Source organism: Pangasianodon hypophthalmus, chromosome 27 (genome assembly GCF_027358585.1).
Source record: "Pangasianodon hypophthalmus isolate fPanHyp1 chromosome 27, fPanHyp1.pri, whole genome shotgun sequence".
Classification (NCBI taxonomy): domain Eukaryota; kingdom Metazoa; phylum Chordata; class Actinopteri; order Siluriformes; family Pangasiidae; genus Pangasianodon; species Pangasianodon hypophthalmus.
In genome coordinates this window covers 980,861-1,002,432 of record NC_069736.1, presented here as the reverse complement: position 1 = coordinate 1,002,432, position 21,572 = coordinate 980,861, and the positions used below count along the sequence as shown (strand labels likewise).

Here is a 21,572-nt window from a genome sequence, read left to right as displayed (position 1 = left end):
TGTGTGTGTGTGTGTGTGTGTGTGTGTGTGTGTGTGTGTATGTGCGTGCATGTGCGCGTGTGTGTGTGTATTAAAATATCTACCATGAACAAAGTCAACAACAACAACGAAAAAAAAAAAAGAGCAATGGAGATCTGCACACATCAATGTCAGTCAGACACACAACACACACACAACACACACACACACACCAGACACACAACACACACACACACACACACACACACACACCCCTCTCAGTGACACACAGCCTGCGTGATGAACATAGCTGACATTACACACATTTCGCTGCCAATTTCGAAACACACTCAGGCTCACGTAATTACAGCAGAGAGTCTGACTCTATTCTCTCTCTCTCTCTCTCTCCCTCCATCATGACTGCATTCTCTCTTTTAACTCTTCTCACTAAATCACTCTTTCACTCCGTCTCTCACTCCTTTACACACTCTCTCTCTCTCTCTCTCACACACACACACACGAACATAAAAGTAAGAATCATATCAAGGCAGAAAAAAAAACATGAGGTTTTCACTCGTTCGTCTCATTCAGCTGATTCCTGATTATAAAGTTTTAAAGAACATGATGATGCTTTTCATCTCTACAGATATCAGATGTGCAATAGTTTTGGCCCCCCAGGCTTATTCTGACTGGACGCAGCGAGACAGAACTTTAGTGTATTTGCGCTTAAAGAGACATTAATGCTGAAAAAATAAGCGTTAATAAAATAAAGCCTTTAAACAGAAATCTTATTTAATAAATAATCCCATGAGTCATACGTCTATTAGGACACCGTCCCCGTCTGTCATGTGACCATCAGACGCTGGATGGACAGCTGATGTTTTAAAAAAAATAAATAAATCCACAATTTAAAAGCCGCGCCGTCATTAAAAAGGTGTTTCGCAGCTATAACGTAAGCAGGAACTTGTCTCATGACCATGAAATGCAGCTATAAAAGGATAAAAAGTCTGGCGTGTCGTTCTTTAATAAATATAAAGCTGCAATCGTTGGAAAACCGCTGCGATATAAGAGGAATAAAACACTCGGGGACGTGGTGTTATAGGAATATTTACGTGGGTTACGTCGCATCCCGCGTCCCAGCATGTCGTTGATTATTTTTCTAAAACTGCACGTCCCTGAGTGTTTTATTTCTTACTTAAATATTTACAGCCTCGTGCTCTTGAACCTGACCAAACCTGCCTTATCTGCGGTGCGGACGAAAACAAGACCGTCAGGAATGAAGGATGACATGTGTGTGTGTGTGTGTGTGTGTGTGTGTGTGTGTGTTCTATTCCTCTTCTCATTGCCCACTCCGGATGAATAAATTACAGTTGGTTAAAATCCATTTATAATTTAAGAGGAACGCAGAAGAGGAGAGAAGAGGAGCTCGTCACGGAGGAAAAGAACGTTAAGAACGTTAAAAAAATATATATTCAGGAAGAGTATACGCATCAGAAAGTGACAGAAAGGAAAGAAAGAAAGACTCATTGCAGGCTGAAAACTGAAGGAGAGATAGAAAAGGAAGAGAAGTTTAGCAAAAAGATGAAAGAGAGATGAAGGAAGAAAAGATTAAACGACTGAGTCATGTAAGTTGATTCATCGAGTCAGTCTTGAGGTCTGACTGTCACACGGCCGTGATTCATATTGCAGAGTCGGACGCTTCGGCTCGATGTTTTAATCGAATTATTTCAGAATTTCCTCAAACATCTGTGAAAAAAATAAATAATCATTTTATCTTCTGTAAATAATGATCCTGACGGATGATTCGCCGCAGTTTTAGAGCGATTTCACCCCATTAGTCTGCGCGTTGAATCAGAATCGGCGCCAATTTGATTCTTTTGATTCGTTCGCTACAAACCAGGAGTCGAAGTTCAATAAATAATACGTTAATTATATAAATAACTCGTTTAAAATGTTTATGTATCGCGGTTTATTTGCTCTTTAGCAGCACAAACACACACACACACACACACACACACACACACACACACAGCGTGTTCGAGTCACTTCCAGCAGCGAGTCGATTCGCTCGGACCCGAGTGTGTTCTCATCTCAGCTGACTGAAGATCCGCACCGAGGAGGAGAACACACCAGGGTTCTGTACACACACACACTAAACACACACACTAAAAACACACACACACACACACACTAAACACACACACACACTGCGGTGTGTTTACACGCGGTAACTGTGTGGAGTCAGGAAGTAGAAGAAGAGCGAGAAGAAATGTTAGAATGAGATAAAATCGAGAAAAAGGGAGAAGAAAGAATTAAAAGAGAGAGAAAGAAAAGAGAGACCTGGTGGAACCTCAGGAATGTGTGTGTGTGTGTGTGTGTGTGTGTGTGATTATAATTTACCTGCCCTGTAAAGAAGCACGACAGACAGTAAACACACACACACACACCACACACACACACACACACACTCGCCTGAAGGGAAACACAGGTTCAACACGAAGTAGAGAAAATATTAACACACCTGGGAAAGAAAGAGGAGAAAAAAAAAGAGAAAGAAATGAGAGAATGATTTAAAGGAAGAAAGAGAGAGAATAAAAGAGAACAGATATAAAGTTGGAAAATATAAGATGAAGAAGAAGAAAAATGACGAGAAAGAAGCAGAGGATACGAAGAAAATAAAAAAAAAAAGACAAAATGAGAGAAGAAAAGAAATTGAGTGGACAGAGAAGGAGAGAAAGAGGAAAGACGAGTCAAGACAAGACAGAAGAAAAGAGAGAGGAAAGACGAGTCAAGGTGTGTGTGTGTGTGTGTGTGTGTGTGTGTGTGTGTGTGTGTGTGTGTGTGTGTGTGTGTGAGAGAGAGAGAGAGAGAGAGAGAGAGAGAGAGAGAGAGAGAGAGAGAGAGAGAGAAGAGAGGAATAGAAAGATCTAGCAAGTACAGACTGTTGAAAAAAAGAGAAGAGAAGAGAAGACAAGAAGAAAAAAAATGAAAGAAAAAGGAAAAAAGAGTACAGATAGTGAATCAAAAAAAGAGAAAAGAAGAGATGAAAAGAAGGAAGGAAAGGAAAGATAGATGGAGGAAGAGAAAAAGAAAAAAATACAGGGAGTAAAGACATCAAATTGAGAATAAAGACGAGAAGATGTGAGGATGAGAGAAAATAGAGGGAGAAAGAAGAACGGAGAGATTCAGAGAGCACAGACGGTGAACTGAAAAAAAAAGAGAAAACAGATGAAAGGATAAAAGAAAAGAGAAGAAAGATGGATGAGAAAAAGAGAAAAGCTTCAGTGAGGACAAAAAATTTATTTAAAAAAAAAAGAGAAAAGAAGAGAAGACTGGAGGGAAATAACGAGGGAAAGACAGAATAAGAGAGAAAAAAAATAAAGAAAAGAAGGATTCAGATATGGAATTGTAAAAAAAAAAAAAAAAGAAGAAAAAACAGAGAGAGAAGAAGAGAGGATGAAAGTAAGAAAAAAGATGGAAGAAGAGAAAATGATTCGTTTAAAAACAGAGATACAGAGAGAAAAGACTACAAGAAAGAAAGATGAAAGGATGAAAGGAAAGGAAAGAAAGATGTTAGACAAGAAGTGATGGAAATAAAGATAGAAGGATGGAATAAAAAGAGAAAAAACAAAGGAAAGATTAAGAGGAGAGATGAAGGAAAATATGCAACGCGCAATATGCAAAGGTGTATCTCTCTCTCTCTCTCACACACACACACACACACACACACACACACACACAGTCTCAGGTGTGTTTACACACATCTGGGAGCTGATAAGAAATGTTTGCTTTACAAACAAACAAAAAAAAAGAATTAAAACTCAATATGTTTTCACGGTGAATCAAACTGAACCGACTCACTCAAATGATTCATGAGTCGATACCGAGTCTGAGGTTTTAATTTAAAGCATCAGTAAGCAAAACAGGGAGATAAAATATGGCTTTGTGTTGAAAAACAGCTCAATATTACACACACTCACACACTCCTATACACACACACACACACACACACACACTCGGTGTAGAAAGAGTTATCATGTGATATGAAGTATTTTAATACTGCAGTGATTTTTAGTCAAATTTAAGTACAACTTTATGATCATAAACCATGGATTATTTCATACACTGTTGTCAAATAGGTTTATTAGAAGATAAACTTATTTACTCACCACTTTTTTTTTTTTATAAAAAGATCCAAAAGTTTAAAAATAAAAAGTAGAAAGTAATAAAATCCGCAAGCTCGTCTTCAGGCTAGCCGCACCTGTTTAGCATGCTAATCACCGGCTGTTCAAAAGCACCGCGGAGACGAAAAAAATAAAAGTTTATCTCAAAGTTTTCCGTTTGGGCCCAAATCCTTCCTGAAGTAACACAAAATCCACGATCTGTCCACCGACAGTTTTAATCTCGGATGAAGTTTTGCTTCGATGTTGTCACTCTGAGGGTTTTTTTTTCCGTCCTGTTAGCGCGTTAGCTTAAAGACGTCAAACTCCGGACTTTTCTTAAATCACGTCAAATTTCACGCGAGCGAGCTGTTCGATAAAAATAAAAATGACACGCGAGGACAATTTAATCGTTAAAACTTGAGTCACGGCGTCCATTAAAGGGGTCTGAGGAAGGGAGAAATATTAAAAATAAAAACTAGGTGAGGCCAGGAAAAAAAAAAAAGAAAAAAAAAAAAGACTGAAAGAAAAAGTGACCGGTAAAAGTTCGGCCTCGCGTGCGGCCCTGGCAGCCTCCTCTCCCGTCTCGCGCGATCAAGCCGGACAACCTCTCAGCCTGGGTTGCCAGATTGGAGAGAATCCGCCAGTTGCCAGATCGGGATGGTTTACGATAAAGCTTCGTAAGGAGCAAGTGTAGAGTTCTGCAGGATTACAAACCACGCCCCTCACAATCCACGCCCATTACAAACCACACCCTGTATAAACCACGCCCACTACTGCAAGTTGCGCCCACAATAAATACGGTAAACATCCGTGAAAATGACAAACCACGCCCACTATTACAAGTTGCGCCCACAATAAATACATTAAACATACGTGAGGATTACAAACCACGCCTCTTACAAACCACATCCCATTCCAAACCACGCCCACTAGTACAAATGACGCCCACAACAAATACATTAAACATCCGTGAGGATTACAAACCATGATCCATTCCAGACCACGCCTCATATAAGATACGCCCACTATTACAAGTCACGCCCATAAATACATTAAACATCCGTGAAAATTAAAACCACGCCCACTATTACAAGTTACGCCCACAAATACATTAAACATCCATGAGGATTGCAAACCACGCCCCTTACAACCACGCCTCTTACTAAATACGCCCACAATAAATATTTTAACATCTGTGAAAATTAAAAAAAACACACCCACTTTTACAAGAGACACCCACAACAAATACGTTAAACATCTGTGAAAATTACAAACCACGCCCCTTACAAGACACGCCCACAACAAATAAGGTTAGAGTTAGGAAAATTGACGAAATTCGCATGCCTATCTTCGAGTGGGAATGTTGTGTAGTGAGTGTGGGAACGTTGCGTAGTGGGCGTGGGAATTTTACGTAGCGGGCATGGGAAGGTTGCGTAGTGGGAATGGGAATGTTGCGTAGTGGGAATGGGAATGTTGCGTAGTGGTCATGGGAATTTTACGTAGTGGGCGTGGGAATTTTATGTAGCGGGCGTGGGAATGTTAAGTAGTGGGCGTGGGAATTTTATGTAGCGGGCGTGGGAATGTTGCGTAGTGGGAATGGGAATTTTATGTAGCGGGCGTGGGAATTTTGTGTAGTGGTGTTGGTTTTTTTATCCACACATCATGGATTCCGACGTGCTTCTCTTTCGATGTTGATTTTATAATGTTGTGTTGTAAAGCTGTGTTGTATAAATGGGGCAGTGCGATGCCACTATAATCAGCGCTTCCTCCATCTTGGATTTTCTTAAGAGCTCACGCGTGACGTGTCGATCTCGTCTTGGTCACACTTCTTCACGTGATACGAATCCGCAGGTCAGAGTTCACCAATCTTGAACTTTGGAATGCAATGAAATGCGAAACTTCTACACATCGAGCGTTTCTGATCTCCAGCGTTCGCGGAACTGAAAAGTCCAGCGTGATGCCGCTTTATGCAATATTCTACTCCATTCTGTAGTTTAAACAGTGTGAGTCGTGTGTTCACACTGAAAATTCCAACAAGAAGAAGTGCACTTCAAGGACCCGAAAAAAAAAAGATTCAGAGAGTACAGATAGAGAATCAAAAAAAGAGAAAAGAAGAGAAGACTCATGAGAAGAGTGAAGGAAAGGAAAAAAAGATCGAAGAAGGGAAAAAAGAAAGAAAAGATTCAGGGAGTAAAGACATCAGATTGCAAATGAAGAAGAGAAGATGTGAGGACGAGAGGAAATAAAGAGAAAAAGATGGAATAAAGAGAAAGAAGAATGGAAAGATTCAGAGAGTACAGATGGTGAATTGGAAAAAAAAGAGAAAATAAGAGATGATGAGAAGATGAAAGAAAAGGGAAGAAAGATGGAAGAAGAAAAAAGATTCAGCGTGAACAGACACCGAATTTAAAAAAGAGACAGAAGATGAAAGGATGAAAGGAAAGGAAAAAGATGGAAGAAAAGCTTCAGTGAGGACAGACAATTTAAAAAAAGAGAAAAGAGGAAAAGACTAGAGGGAAATAAAGAGGGAAAGACAGAATAAGAGAAAAAAATAAAGAAAAGAAAGATTCACAAAGTACAGACGTGGAATTGAAAAAAGAGAGATAAAAAAGAGAAGGTGAGAGGATGAAAGTAAAAAACAAAAAAAAAAAAGATGGAAGAAGAGAAAATAATGAATTTAACACTGAAAATCCCAAGAAGAAGAAGAAGAAGAAGTGCACTTCAAGTCCCCGGATGTTTCACTTATTCAACCGAAAAAAATGGAGTGTGGAACGTTGGACGCTTCACTCACGGAACGATCGCAGCTTTTCTTACGTAGTGGAAGAGGGGTGGAGCTACCAAACGCTGACGCTGACTCAAATTTGCTCAGAATCAAAAAAAAAAAAAAAAAGAAAAGGAGTGTGAAAACTTCTGTGAATGAATTTCTTCATTTTACAGTTTCTGTTGATATGTTGTGTTGATTCACCTTGATAAAGTGAAATTCGTTTTGGTTGTATTCTGCTAAAGCTAGCGGCGTCGCAATAAGTGCGTTTGACGTCGTCGACTGAGAAACTGCTTACACTCCCTGTTAGTAAAAACCTGTTAGTGCTCCATTCGAGACGAGATCACACTTCTAAAATTCATACACTAGAGAGTAGACTGTATAGTGTGTAGTGTGAGTGTATAGCGTGAGTGTGTAGTGTATAGTGTGTAGTGTATAGTGCGTAGTTTATAGTGTATAGTGTGTAGTGTATAGTGTGAGTGTATAGCGTGAGTGTGTAGTGTATAGTGTGTAGTGTATAGTGCGTAGTTTATAGTGTATAGTGTGTAGTGTATAGTGTATAGTGCGGAGTGAATAGTGTGTAGTGTGAGTGTATAGCGTGAGTGTGTAGTGTATAGTGTGTAGTGTATAGTGCGTAGTTTATAGTGTATAGTGTGTAGTGTATAGTGTGAGTGTATAGCGTGAGTGTGTAGTGTATAGTGTGTAGTGTATAGTGCGTAGTTTATAGTGTATAGTGTGTAGTGTATAGTGTATAGTGCGGAGTGAATAGTGTGTAGTGTGAGTGTATAGCGTGAGTGTGTAGTGTATAGTGTGTAGTGTGAGTGTGTAGTGTGTAGTGTATAGTGCGTAGTGTGAGTGTATAGTGTGTAGTGTATAGTGGGTAGTGTGAGTGTATAGTGTGTAGTGTATAGTGTGTAGTGTGAGTGAATAGTGTGTAGTGTATAGTGTGTAGTGTATAGTGCGTAGTGTGAGTGTATAGTGTGTAGTGTATAGTGCGTAGTGTGAGTGTATAGTGCGTAGTGTATAGTGCGTAGTGTGAGTGTATAGTGCATAGTGTATAGTGCGTAGTGTGAGTGTATAGTGTGAGTGTGTAGTGTATAGTGGGTAGTGTGAGTGAATAGTGCGTAGTGTGTAGTGTATAGTGTGTAGTGTATAGTGCGTAGTGTGAGTGTATAGTGTGTAGTGTATAGTGCGTAGTGTGAGTGTGTAGTGTGTAGTGTATAGTGCGTAGTGTGAGTGTATAGTGTGTAGTGTATAGAGTGTAGTGTGAGTGTATAGTGCATAGTGTATAGTGTGTAGTGTGAGTGAATAGTGTGTAGTGTATAGTGTGTAGTGTGAGTGTGTAGTGTATAGTGCGTAGTGTGAGTGTATAGTGTATAGAGTGTAGTGTGAGTGTATAGTGCGTAGTGTATAGTGTGTAGTGTGAGTGAATAGTGTGTAGTGTGTAGTGTATAGTGCATAGTGTGTAGTGTGAGTGTGTAGTGTATAGTGCGTAGTGTGAGTGTATAGTGTATAGAGTGTAGTGTGAGTGCATAGCGTGTGGTGTATAGTGTGTAGTGTATAGTGTATCGTGTGTAGTGTGAGTGTATAGTGTTTAATGCGTAGTGTGCATGTATAGTGCGTAGTGTGAGTGTATAGCGTGTGGTGTATAGTGTGTAGTGTATAGTGTATAAAGCGTAGTGTGAGTGTATAGCGTGTAGTGTATAGTGTATAAAGCGTAGTGGGAGTGTATAGTGTGTAGTGTGAGTGCATAGCGTGTGGTGTATAGTGTGTAGTGTACAGTGTATAGTGTGTAGTGTATAGTGATAGTGTACAGTGTATAAAGTGTAGTGTGTGAGTATAGTGTATAGTGTGTAGTGTGTGTGTATAGTGTGTGGTGTATAGTGTGTAGTGTATAGTGCATAGTGTGAGTGTATAGTGTGTAGTGTATAGTGCGTAGTGTGAGTGTATAGTGTATAGTGTATAGAGTGTAGTGTGAGTGTATAGTGCATAGTGTATAGTGTGTAGTGTGAGTGAATAGTGTGTAGTGTATAGTGCGTAGTGTGAGTGTATAGTGTATAGAGTGTAGTGTGAGTGTATAGTGCGTAGTGTATAGTGTGTAGTGTGAGTGTATAGTGTATAGTGTATAGTGCATAGTGTGAGTGTATAGTGTGTAGTGTATAGTGCGTAGTGTGAGTGTATAGTGTATAGTGTATAGTGTGTAGTGTGTAGTGTATAGTGTGTAGTGTGAGTGTGTAGTGTATAGTGCGTAGTGTGAGTGTATAGTGCGTAGTGTGAGTGTATAGTGTGAGTGTATAGTGCATAGTGTACAGTGTGTAGTGTGAGTGAATAGTGTGTAGTGTATAGTGTGTAGTGTATAGTGCGTAGTGTGAGTGTATAGTGTATAGTGTATAGAGTGTAGTGTGAGTGTATAGTGCGTAGTGTATAGTGTGTAGTGTGAGTGTATAGTGTGCGTGTATAGTGCGTAGTGTTTAGTGTATAGTGTATAGAGTGTAGTGTGAGTGTGTAGTGCGTAGTGTATAGTGTGTAGTGTATAGTGCGTAGTGTATAGTGTGCGTGTATAGTGCGTAGTGTGAGTGTATAATGCGTAGTGTTTAGTGTACAGTGTATAATGCGTAGTGTTTAGTGTATAGTGTATAATGCGTAGTGTTTAGTGTACAGTGTATAATGCGTAGTGTTTAGTGTATAGTGTATAATGCGTAGTGTTTAGTGTACAGTGTATAATGCGTAGTGTGCATGTATAGTGCGTAGTGTATAGAGTGTAGTGTGAGTGTATAGTGCATAGTGTATAGTGCATAGTGTATATTGTGTAGTGCGTAGTGTGAGTGTATAGTGCATAGTGTATAGTGCATAGTGTATATTGTGTAGTGCGTAGTGTGAGTGTATAGAGTGCGTGTGTAGTGTATAATGCGTAGTGTATAGTGTGTAATGTGAGTGAATAGTGTATAGTGTATAAAGCGTAGTGTGAGTGTATAGTGTGTAGTGTATAGTGTGTAGTGTGAGTGTCTAGCGTGTGGTGTATAGTGTATAGTGTGTAGTGTATAGTGCGTAGTGTGAGTGTATAGTGTGTAGTGTATAGTGTGTAGTGTGAGTGAATAGTGTGTAGTGTATAGTGTGTAGTGTATAGTGTATAGTGCGTAGTGTGAGTGTATAGTGTGAGTGTATAGTGCATAGTGTACAGTGTGTAGTGTGAGTGAATAGTGTGTAGTGTATAGTGTGTAGTGTATAGTGCGTAGTGTGAGTGTATAGTGTATAGTGTATAGAGTGTAGTGTGAGTGTATAGTGCGTAGTGTATAGTGTGTAGTGTGAGTGTATAGTGTGCGTGTATAGTGCGTAGTGTTTAGTGTATAGTGTATAGAGTGTAGTGTGAGTGTGTAGTGCGTAGTGTATAGTGCGTAGTGTATAGTGCGTAGTGTATAGTGCGTAGTGTGAGTGTATAATGCGTAGTGTATAGTGTGTAGTGTGAGTGTATAGTGTATAGTGTATAATGCGTAGTGTTTAGTGTATAGTGTATAGAGTGTAGTGTGAGTGTGTAGTGCGTAGTGTATAGTGCGTAGTGTATAGTGCGTAGTGTATAGTGCGTAGTGTGAGTGTATAATGCGTAGTGTATAGTGTGTAGTGTGAGTGTATAGTGTGCGTGTATAGTGCGTAGTGATTAGTGTATAGTGTATAGAGTGTAGTGTGAGTGTGTAGTGCGTAGTGTATAGTGTGCGTGTATAGTGCGTAGTGTGAGTGTATAATGCGTAGTGTTTAGTGTACAGTGTATAATGCGTAGTGTTTAGTGTATAGTGTATAATGCGTAGTGTTTAGTGTACAGTGTATAATGCGTAGTGTTTAGTGTACAGTGTATAATGCGTAGTGTTTAGTGTACAGTGTATAATGCGTAGTGTTTAGTGTATAGTGTATAATGCGTAGTGTTTAGTGTACAGTGTATAATGCGTAGTGTGCATGTATAGTGCGTAGTGTATAGAGTGTAGTGTGAGTGTATAGTGCATAGTGTATAGTGCATAGTGTATATTGTGTAGTGCGTAGTGTGAGTGTATAGTGCATAGTGTATAGTGCATAGTGTATATTGTGTAGTGCGTAGTGTGAGTGTATAGCGTGCGTGTGTAGTGTATAATGCGTAGTGTATAGTGTGTAATGTGAGTGAATAGTGTATAGTGTATAAAGCGTAGTGTGAGTGTATAGTGTGTAGTGTATAGTGCGTAGTGTGAGTGTATAGCGTGTGGTGTATAGTGTGTAGTGTATAGTGTATAAAGCGTAGTGTATAGTGTATAGCGTGTAGTGTGTGGTGTATAGTGTATAAAGCGTAGTGGGAGTGTATAGTGTGTAGTGTATAGTGCGTAGTGTGAGTGCATAGCATGTCAGATTATAGTGTATAGTGTATAGTGCGTAGTTTATAGTGTATAATGCGTAGTGTGCATGTATAGTGCGTAGTGTGAGTGTATAGCGTGTGGTGTATAGTGTATAAAGTGTAGTGTATAGTGTATAAAGCGTAGTGTGAGTGTATAGCGTGTAGTGTATAGTGTATAGTGTGTGGTGTATAATGCGTAGTGTATAGTGTATAAAGTGTAGTGTGAGATTATAGTGTATAGTGTATAATGCGTAGTGTTTAGTGTATAGTGTATAGTGTATAATGCGTAGTGTTTAGTGTATAGTGTATAATGCGTAGTGTTTAGTGTATAGTGCATAGTGTATAATGCGTAGTGTGCGTGTATAGTGCGTAGTGTATAGAGTGTAGTGTGAGTGTATAGTGCATAGTGTATAGTGCGTAGTGTATAGTGTGTAATGTGAGTGAATAGTGCATAGTGTATAAAGGGTAGTGTGAGTGTATAGCGTGTAGTTTATAGTGTATAGTGTGTAGTGTGAGTGTATAGTGCGTAGTGTATAGAGTGTAGTGTGAGTGTATAGTGTGTAGTTTATAGTGTATAATGCGTAGTGTGCGTGTATAGCGTGTAGTTTATAGTGTATAATGCGTAGTGTGCGTGTATAGTGCGTAGTGTATAGAGTGTAGTGTGAGTGTATAGTGCATAGTGTATAGTGCATAGTGTATATTGTGTAGTGCGTAGTGTGAGTGTATAGCATGCGTGTGTAGTGTATAGTGCGTAGTGTATAGTGTGTAATGTGAGTGAATAGTGCATAGTGTATAAAGCGTAGTGTGAGTGTATAGCGTGTAGTTTATAGTGTATAGTGTGTAGTGTATAATGCGTAGTGTATAGTGTATAACGCGTAGTGTGCATGTATAGTGTGTAGTGTATAGTGTATAAAGTGTAGTGTGAGATTATAGTGTATAGTGTGTAGTGTGTGAGTATAGTGTATAGTGTGTAGTGTATAGCGCATAGTGTATAGTGTGAGTGTATAGCGCATAGTGTATAGTGCGTAGTGTATATTGTATAGTGTGTAGTGAGTGTATAGCGCATAGTGTATAAATTCCAGATATATAATCTAGGACTAGTGTAACATGTGAACATTTATGATGTTAGTAAAATATGTATGGGGTTATAAGTTTCCGTACGCCTTGCAGAATCTGCAAAATGTTAATAATTAAAAAAAAAAATAAAAGGATCATAAAAAATTACATTGTGTTTTTATTTAGTTCTGCCCTGAATAAGAGATTTCACACAGCAGATGTTTCCATCTAGTCCATAACTGAATTTACACAAATGAACCAGTTCAGAAGTTTACACACACTCGATTCTTAATACTGTGTGTGTCACCTGATGATCAGCGACTGTTTTTATGTTTTGTGAAAGTTGTTCATGAGTCTCTTGTTTGTCCTGAGCAGTTAAACTGCACACTGTTCTTCAGAAAAATCCTCCAGCTCCTGCACCTTCTCTGCTTTTCCAGCATCTTCTGCGTATTTGACTCCTTTCCATCAGCAGCTATATGATGCTGAGATCCATCTTTTCACACTGAGGACAGCTGAGCGACTCGAACACGACTATTACAGAAGCTGCAAACGTTCACTGATGCTCAAGAAGGAAACACGAGACATTAAGAGCCAGGGGGGGTGTAAACTTTTGAACGGGTGTAAATTGTTATCATTTTGTTTAAAGATCTTGTTTTTTCATTTAGTCCTGCCCTTCAGAAGCTACGTAATATATTTACATGTTTCCCAGAAGATGAAATAATAACAATGGTATTCTGTAGCTTATTCAGGGCAGCACTCAATAAAAAACTAAACGTAATTTTTATGATCCCTCTTTTTGTTTATTTTTTTTAAAATTATTAACATTTTGGAGAATCTGCAAGACTTATTTAAACTTATAACCCCAGCTGTAAGTGACTAAACACCAGAGTCTGATTCACACTCGATGTGTGACTTTGGTTGTGCAGAAAGTAAATCTTCCAGACGTACATAAGCTAAGTAGCGATTCTTCACTTCTTCACCCACTTGCTGCGTATCTTATGAACATCTGGAAGATCTAAAAGCGATATTCACTGGATGGAACATCAGCACTAAACACACCTGTCCATCAGGTTTCCAAGTCGAACTGTAAAATGTTTATTGATTTCATGTTAATCGATGTTAAACACACTGAAGTGCTCTGTTTCTCTTAAAACATTCTGCTGTCGTCGTGATTGTTGTCATGATCTGTTGTCATGATCTATGCTCAAAAGTATTTACGAATCTAGAAAATCCAGAAGGCTGGCACACAGAACAGACATTTCAGGAGGTTTGAAGGTGACATGAGTGACATTTTTGAACCTGAAACACTAACTGTAATAGGAAACCCGGTTAGCGTTAGCGCTCATTAACGCTTTAGAATAGTGCGTAAGTACGTTGTGATACGAGACACAGCGCTAGTTTGTTTAGCGGAGGCAGATGGATGAGGAAATTTGTCCATTTTATTGCTGAACTCTGCTACTGCTGCGTGTCAGGAGAGTGAAAAGACTAAAATAACACGAACACTATTCGTTTCTTACGTTTCTTGTCTGATTGTGACTCGCAACAACATTTCAAAAATATATGCACACAAAATCTTCAATGTTTCTAATATTATATTTAAAACAATTGAATGAAACTAGAAAGGTCTTAATCTAACTTGTGCTTTTAACTCACTGTGATTGAAAATATGGAAAAAATGCAACTAAAACGCACAATCTGGCAACCCGACCGGCCCCTCGGCCGCGCAGTGACGTCATCGCGCTTTAAAGTGACAGCAGGTCCAGTAACTAAACATCCACGTCACATAAAATAAAAATACCACTTAAAAATATTTCTTTAAGCTATCTGATATTTGAAAGAGTTACCAAATTTACAATAAAGGTTTCAAATATATCCTACCTGCCTAAAGTGCTGAAAAAGTGAGAAAAGTGAAAAAAACGGATCCACAAAATAATAAAATGGAAAAAATATATATATAAAACTAGATTTACATTTCACGAAGGAAATACAGAATGTGTGTAGGAAATAAAATAGTGGAGGAAAAAATAAAAAAGAAAAGATAGAAAGACGAGAGGGAAGATAATATATAAATAAAGATAAGGGAAAAAAAGAAAAAAAAGAAGATAGAAAGAATGACAAAAGGAGAGAGAGAGAGAGAGAGAGAAAAGTGACAAATAAAAAAACAGTAAAAAGGAGAAGAAATTAAAGCGTGAATTTTTAAAAACCTTTAAACTTGAGGATAAATTTATCAGATTTTATTCTTATTTTATTAATCTGAAATATGATTTAATATAATTTTATTAATATGGAAAATAAATTATAATTTATAACTAATAAAACAGAATTAAAACATTCATCAGTGTGAGCTGAATTAATATTTGAGTTAATTATAAAACTGTTAGAAGAAGAATAAAGAATAATAACAGCACTAAGGTATAGACTCTGAACCGTACTGCGCATGCGTAACAGCTCGCGCCCAAACCGGAAATCAGCTCGGCTAAGAAAATATAAATATTTAGCTAATTAGCATAAGATAATAAAAGTTTATCAGTTAGCTATTTAAATTAGTTCAAGTCTAAACATTTTTTTAGGTTTATAGAAATTGACACAATAATAATAAATATATAAATAAAAGTAAATATATAATAGTATTTATTAAATAATCGGAAAGGTGATTAGCTAAGCTGTAGCGCGCGCTAGCTGTTTAGATTAGCTTAGCATAGCTCAATGTGGCAGCAGTGGACTACACACGGCTTCCAGCTGCATCAAGCCGAGCAGGATGAAGCAGAAGAAAGCGGGAACTTTCTCAGTTTTGCAAAGTAAACCTGTCATATTTATATGTATATTTTTATTTGATCATATATTGATTGAAGTTTTTAAATTTCGAGCTAGCGTGTAAGGAGTGCGAGTGTGATTAGTGGGTGTGTGCTGCCCCCTGCAGGCGGTCGCGGGAAGTGCACCGGCGCTCTGCAGCCACTGTGTGTCTCCCTGCCCGAGATCTTCATCACTCTTCATCACTCTCTCAGTACGGTCAGGAGTTCTGGGAGAAAATCCTCAGATATCCCAGGTAAAAACAAAAAAAGAATAAACAAACAAAAACAAACAAATAAAAACATGAAACACGCAGGTTTGTGCACAAGCTCAAGTTTACACAAGGTCACGTGACAGTCCTGAATTAATATCTATAGCTTTATATATCAACACTTATGTTAGTTAGTTAGTCAGTTAGTTAGTCAGTTAGTTACTTACTTACTTTTATTGACCAGAAAGTGGAAATTTATCTTGGGCTTCAACATACAGTATAAACAAGGACATCAACAACCTAAAAAAAAACAACAAAGCAGAAAGGAAACAGTATAAAAATCTAAAACTCAAATATAGATTATACTTCAACATACACACACACACACACACATATACATATACATATATATATATATATATATATATATATATATATATATATATGCATGTGCATAATGACCTCTGATACACGTTTTCTTGCCCGTGATCATCTAAAGCGTCTCCTTGAAGCTAACAGCTGAAAGTGAGAATGTAGATGAGAAGAATATCCTCTACAACAACCAAAGCTTTTTATTTTACTTTTTGTTTTATTAAAAGCATGAAAATAGCATAATATTGAACACTTGCACTACTGAACCAGATAAATTAAGGTCTAATTCGGCATTTGAACGTCTATAGTCGGTTACTGAATTAACAGTAACTTGTGCAGTGTTTAATTAACACCTGCAGTGACGAGTAGCATTGAATCAGCATTATACACATCCAGCTGAACGCTGTGAGAGTTAAAGCGAAAATTCGCCCAAAAAAAAAATCCTGTCATCAGTTACTGCCCCTCATGTCGTTCCAAACCCAAAAGACTTTCGTTCATCTTCGGAAGACAAATGAAGAGATTTTTAATGAAATCTGGGAGATTTCTGTCCCTCCACTGACAGTCCATTTAACCAAAACTTTCAAGCTTCAAAAAGTTCATAAAGGCGTCGTAAAAGTGATCCATGTGACTCCAGGGGTTTAATCCCAGTATTACGAAGCGATACGAATGCATTGAGTGTGGGGAAAAAAAAAAAAAAATTAAGTCTTTATTCACAAAATATCTTCACTTCCGCATAGATCTCAGATTCACGAGCGAACCATGACGCAAGCGTGTTGTGTTGTTGATGCGAGAGCGGACGTTCTCGCGACCCGGACACGCTGCACTTTTAACAGCAGAGGGAGAGGGACGGTGTGTGTGCAGCTTCGATCGTTACATTCTGAGATGATTTTGCATTTCCCGGATGCCAGAAGCTTGAGAAACTTCTACTGTAAACAGTGCAGCGCTTCCGAGGAAAGAAATCTCTCAGGTTTCATTAAAAATCTCTTCATTTGTGTTCCGAAGAAGAACGAAAGTCTTATGGGTTTGGAACGACATGAGAGTGAGTAACTGATGACACAGTTTTCATTTTTGGATGAACTTTCCCTTTAATTTAACACTTTTAATTGCTCTAGATGTTCATTAACCCTTTCACGCATAGTTTCATGCAACACTCATGGACTGTCAAATGTTTATATATTAGAATGAAATTAAAAGTTTTTGTCCCAGACACCACTGAACGCATTATAATTGTTTTTTTGTGCTTGTGAAGAATTAAATTTTAAATTATATTTCATTATAATGTCTATATTTCTAAAGTATTTTATATATAAGTGTTTTCCTACACATGGCTAATGTATTTATTTTACTTTTAAATTTTTAGGGTTATTTAGAGGAAGTTTTCTTGAGCGCTTTTCTCACAGAAGTAGGAATTAGGGCCTGACTCATATAGGATCATTCATTTTAAACAGTTAAACAGACATGTGTTTTTGTTTTGTGTGTGTGTGTGTGTGTGTGTGTGTGTGTGTGTTTATTTCAGCGAGAACAGCTACGATCCGTTCTATGGAGATCCATTAAACATGTTCTCCAGAGAACCCGCTGAGATGGTCAGGACATTTCCTCATTTATTTATTCACATGAAAATGATTTAATTTATTAATCTAATTACAGTTTACAGGTGATGTGATGAGTCAGGTGAGGAGCTGATGTGTGCGTGTGTGTGTGTGTGAGACGTGTACAGGTGTGTACAGGAGTGAGGGGAGTGAGAGGAGTGAGAGGAGTGAGGGAGGAGAACCTCTCTGTGGACACCCTGCCGTCTCCGGCTCAGCTGATGGGCAGAAGGAAGAAGGGAGGAGGACGAGTGCACAGAGGAGACGCAGCACAGAGACAAGCGGCTGCAGTCACACAGCACATCGGAGACCTGAGGAGGAAACAGAGCGCCATAGAGCAGTGAGGAGAAAGAAAATAGACAGACAGAGAGAGAGAGAGAGAGAGAGAGAGATTGTAAGATTAAAAGTGACCAGTAGAGAAAAATAAGAGATTTATAGGAGGAAGAGGTAAAAAAAGAAAAAGTGTGAATGCGGATAAACGTACAGACTAAGAGATGAATTGACAAATTTGTAGAAAGAGAGACAGAGAAACAGACTGGGGGTGCGGGGTGAAGAGAACATGATGGAGGTGATGCTGATGGTGGTGATGATGATAAAACTGAGTGATGAGGATGATGATGATGGTGGTGATGAAACTGACAGTGATGATGATGGTGGTGGTGATGATGGTGATGATGATAAAACTGAGTGATGATGAGGATGATGGTGGTGGTGATGACAGTGATGGAGATGTGAGGGTGGTGATAATGATGGTGGTGATGTGATGATGAGGATACTGACAGTGATGGAGATGATGATGATGATGATGAAACTGAGTGATGATGATGGTGGTGATGTGATGATGAGGATACTGACAGTGATGGAGATGATGATGATGATGATGAAACTGAGTGATGATGATGGTGGTGATGTGATGATGAGGATACTGACAGTGATGGAGATGATGATGATGATGATAAAACTGAGTGATGATGAGGATGAGGGTGATGATGATGGTGATGATGATAAAACTGAGTGATGATGAGGATGATGATGGTGGTGGTGGTGGTGATGAAAGTGACAGTGATGATGATAAAACTGAGTGATGATGAGGATGAGGATGATGGTGATGATAGTGATGGAGATGTGAAGGTGGTGATAATGATGGTGGTGATGTGATGATGAGGATACTGACAGTGATGGAGATGATGATGATGATGAAACTGAGTGATGATGATGATGGTGATGTGATGATGAGGATACTGACAGTGATGGAGATGATGAGGATGAGGATGATGATGGTGGTGATGATGATAAAACTGACAGTGATGATGGTGATGATGGTGATGTGAGGGTGATGATAGTGACAGTGATGATGATGGTGATAATGATGGTGGTGATGTGATGATGAGGATACTGACAGTGATGGAGATGATGATGATGATGATGATGAAACTGAGTGATGATGAGGATGATGATGGTGGTGGTGGTGATGAAAGTGACAGTGATGATGGTGATGATGATAAAACTGAGTGAGGATGAGGATGATGGTGATGACAGTGATGGAGATGTGAGGGTGGTGATAATGATGGTGGTGATGTGATGATGAGGATACTGACAGTGATGGAGATGATGATGATGATGATAAAACTGAGTGATGATGATGGTGGTGATGTGATGATGAGGATACTGACAGTGATGGAGATGATGATGATGATAAAACTGAGTGATGATGAGGATGAGGATGATGATGGTGGTGATGATGATAAAACTGACAGTGATGATGGTGATGATGGTGATGTGAGGGTGATGATAGTGACAGTGATGATGATGGTGATAATGATGGTGGTGATGTGATGATGAGGATACTGACAGTGATGGAGATGATGATGATGATGATGATGAAACTGAGTGATGATGATGATGGTGATGATGGTGGTGATGATGATAAAACTGAGTGATGATGAGGATGATGGTGATGATGGTGATGACAGTGATGGAGATGTGAGGGTGATAATGATGGTGGTGATGTGATGAGGATACTGACAGTGATGGAAATGATGATGATGGTGATGACGATGGTTACAGGATGAAGAAGGAGAAGTGGTGGGGTTCGACGCTGGGTTACACTCCAGAGAACAGCTGCTCTTTTGATGTCGGGAATCTGACTTCTCCTGAGACTCCGTGGAGTTTGGACCCGTCTCACACACACACTCAGTACGCTGCACCGAGTCCAACACACCTGAACACCGGCACCGTTACCCCACAGGTACAGTGTTCGTAACGGCGGGTTCATTTTAAACAGAAACACTGCCAGCGTGAGTGCAGGGAAGGTCACGGGAAGGTCACGGGAAGGTCACGGTGCGTGGCGAGGGCGGAGATGACTGATAATCACTTTGCCCAATTTCACAGCAGAAAAAAAAGTGGATTTGTTTGTGCGTTGTTAATGAGTGTGTTGTTAACGAGTGTGTTGTTAACGAGTGTGTTGTTAACGAGTGTGTTGTTAACGACCCGGCTAACGATAACTGATGTGAGATGTTGCTGTATTTCTCTGAGCGTTCAGGTGTTTGGTGGCTGTGAGGAGATGATGGATCTCGCTCCCGGTGGAAACCCCATGATGTCGTTTGTGGTGACAGGAACAGCGCACAGAGAGGCTCAGAGGAACTGGGACACGCCCTGTTTGGACACGCCCTGTTTGGACACGCCTTATGTAGCCACGCCCCATCTAGACACGCCCCGTCCGTCTCACACCGAATTCTGGGGTTTCCCTGCGATTATCTAGGATTAGAACTTTTTTTTTTGCATATTTATGAATTCATTTAACGTTCCTGTTCTCTTCAGAGATTTTAATTCTGATTATCATTTTTATTTTATGTTTTTTCATGTTTAACCCCTGACATTTCATCATCAACTATAATCATTAGTGTTTCCTGTTTGTTATTTACTCCTGGTTTGTGTTTACAGGCAAGGCGCTGAGTGCTGTTCTGTCGATCAGCCTGTGCATTAAAGTGGAAAAAAGTTTACAATTTATTTAAGATTCTTTCATTTAGAATAAAATCTCCATTAAATAAATAAAAACACTGTTCTAAACACTTTCCTGGATGTCACGTCAACCTGATCTTTCTCTTTACTTCCATAAGCATTATGTAAGATTTCAGTTTGTGAGGTTACTGAACGTTTTGGATCAATCAGTTAGCATATTCACGTGTATTTAAATATTCTCGAATTTCTAATGACGATAACGGGTTTAGCTATTTCTTTGGAAATTACAAAAGAAAAAAAAACATATGCTGATGACCTTTTACTTGTATCTCGATCCTCACTGCATGTGTGGTCTCAGCCCTAAACATCTTTCATCAGACACTTGGTTCCTTTTCAGGATATAATCCAAATATTAGCTAAAGTAAATATTTCCTCTTGACAGTGCAGCAAAACACATCCCAGCACTAACGTTGCCCTTTTCTTTGGCCCCCAAATGAAATCCCATATTTGGGAATTAATATTTCACATAAACTTTGCTCTCTTTACAAAAAATAATATAATAAGGTCGGTTACAGAGGTCAGATCAGACCTAAAACGGTGGAATGTTTCAGAGGAATAAAGGTCTTGTTTATTTTTCGGATCAATTTGATATCAGGTTCTTTACCAGATTGAACAATCTCATGGCCGAATTTGACCTCCCACACACGTTTATTTAGATATTTCCAAATACGTGACTTTGTCCGCTCTCATTTCCCCGGTTTTCCTCAACAGCCACCAGGCTCCCTTTCTGATGAGATTCTCTCCAACTCAGAGAATTATTTCTGTTATCACGTTTATGAAATGCTTTTGAAAGTACACTTTTTAAAGTATGTGCACCCCTGACCATCACACCCAGATGTGTTTCTTCTCCAAACTGTTACCACAAAGTCTGAAGCACACAGTTGTATAGAACGTCTCTGTGTGCTGTAACATTACAGTTTCCCTTCACTGGAACTAAGAGACTCAAACCTGTTCCAGCATGACGATGCCCCTGTGCACAAAGCGAGCTCCATGAAGACATGGTGTGTGAAGGTTGGAGTGGAAGAACTCGAGTGTCCTGCACAGAGCCCTGACCTCAACCCCACTGAACACCTTTGGGATGAACTGGAACACCGACTGAACCCCAGACCTCCTCGACATCCCAACATCAGCACCTGACCTCACTAATGCTCTTGTAGCTGAATGAACACAAATCCCCACAGCCACGCTCCAACATCTAGTGGAAAGACTTCGCAGAAGAGTGGAGCTCATTATAACAGCAAAGTTATAAGACTAAATCTGGGATGAGATGTTCAGCAAGCACACATGGGTGTGATGGTCA

At 39.1% G+C, this 21,572-nt stretch overlaps 2 protein-coding genes and 1 long non-coding RNA gene across 4 annotated transcripts in view; 1 reads left to right on the top strand and 2 right to left on the bottom strand.

The window, feature by feature from the left end:
• The window catches only part of kif1c (kinesin family member 1C), a 30,235-nt gene extending 25,451 nt beyond the window's left edge, over positions 1 to 4,784 (bottom strand). The window contains exon 1 of one of the 2 annotated variants that reach the window (XM_053230618.1): positions 4,128 to 4,784. The gene's annotated coding sequence lies outside the window, so the exon portion shown is untranslated. The remainder of the gene's footprint in view (positions 1 to 4,127) is intronic. The other variant, XM_053230619.1, reaches the window with a different exon arrangement.
• Positions 4,785 to 14,982: 10,198 nt separating this feature from the next.
• On the top strand, positions 14,983 to 20,738 carry LOC113531049 (uncharacterized). The gene is made up of 6 exons (XM_026921513.3): positions 14,983 to 15,090; positions 15,213 to 15,338; positions 17,182 to 17,248; positions 17,383 to 17,591; positions 19,319 to 19,499; positions 19,794 to 20,738. The coding sequence occupies exons 1-6, from the start codon at positions 14,999 to 15,001 to the stop codon at positions 20,010 to 20,012; spliced, it is 894 nt and encodes a 297-aa protein (XP_026777314.3). The 5' UTR covers positions 14,983 to 14,998; the 3' UTR covers positions 20,013 to 20,738.
• The window catches only part of LOC128317612 (uncharacterized), a 48,010-nt gene continuing 41,625 nt past the window's right edge, over positions 15,188 to 21,572 (bottom strand). The window contains exons 2-3 of the long non-coding RNA XR_008301140.1: positions 15,525 to 15,593; positions 15,188 to 15,324 (exon numbers count right to left, since the gene is read on the bottom strand). This is a non-coding gene — a long non-coding RNA (uncharacterized LOC128317612). The remainder of the gene's footprint in view (positions 15,325 to 15,524; positions 15,594 to 21,572) is intronic.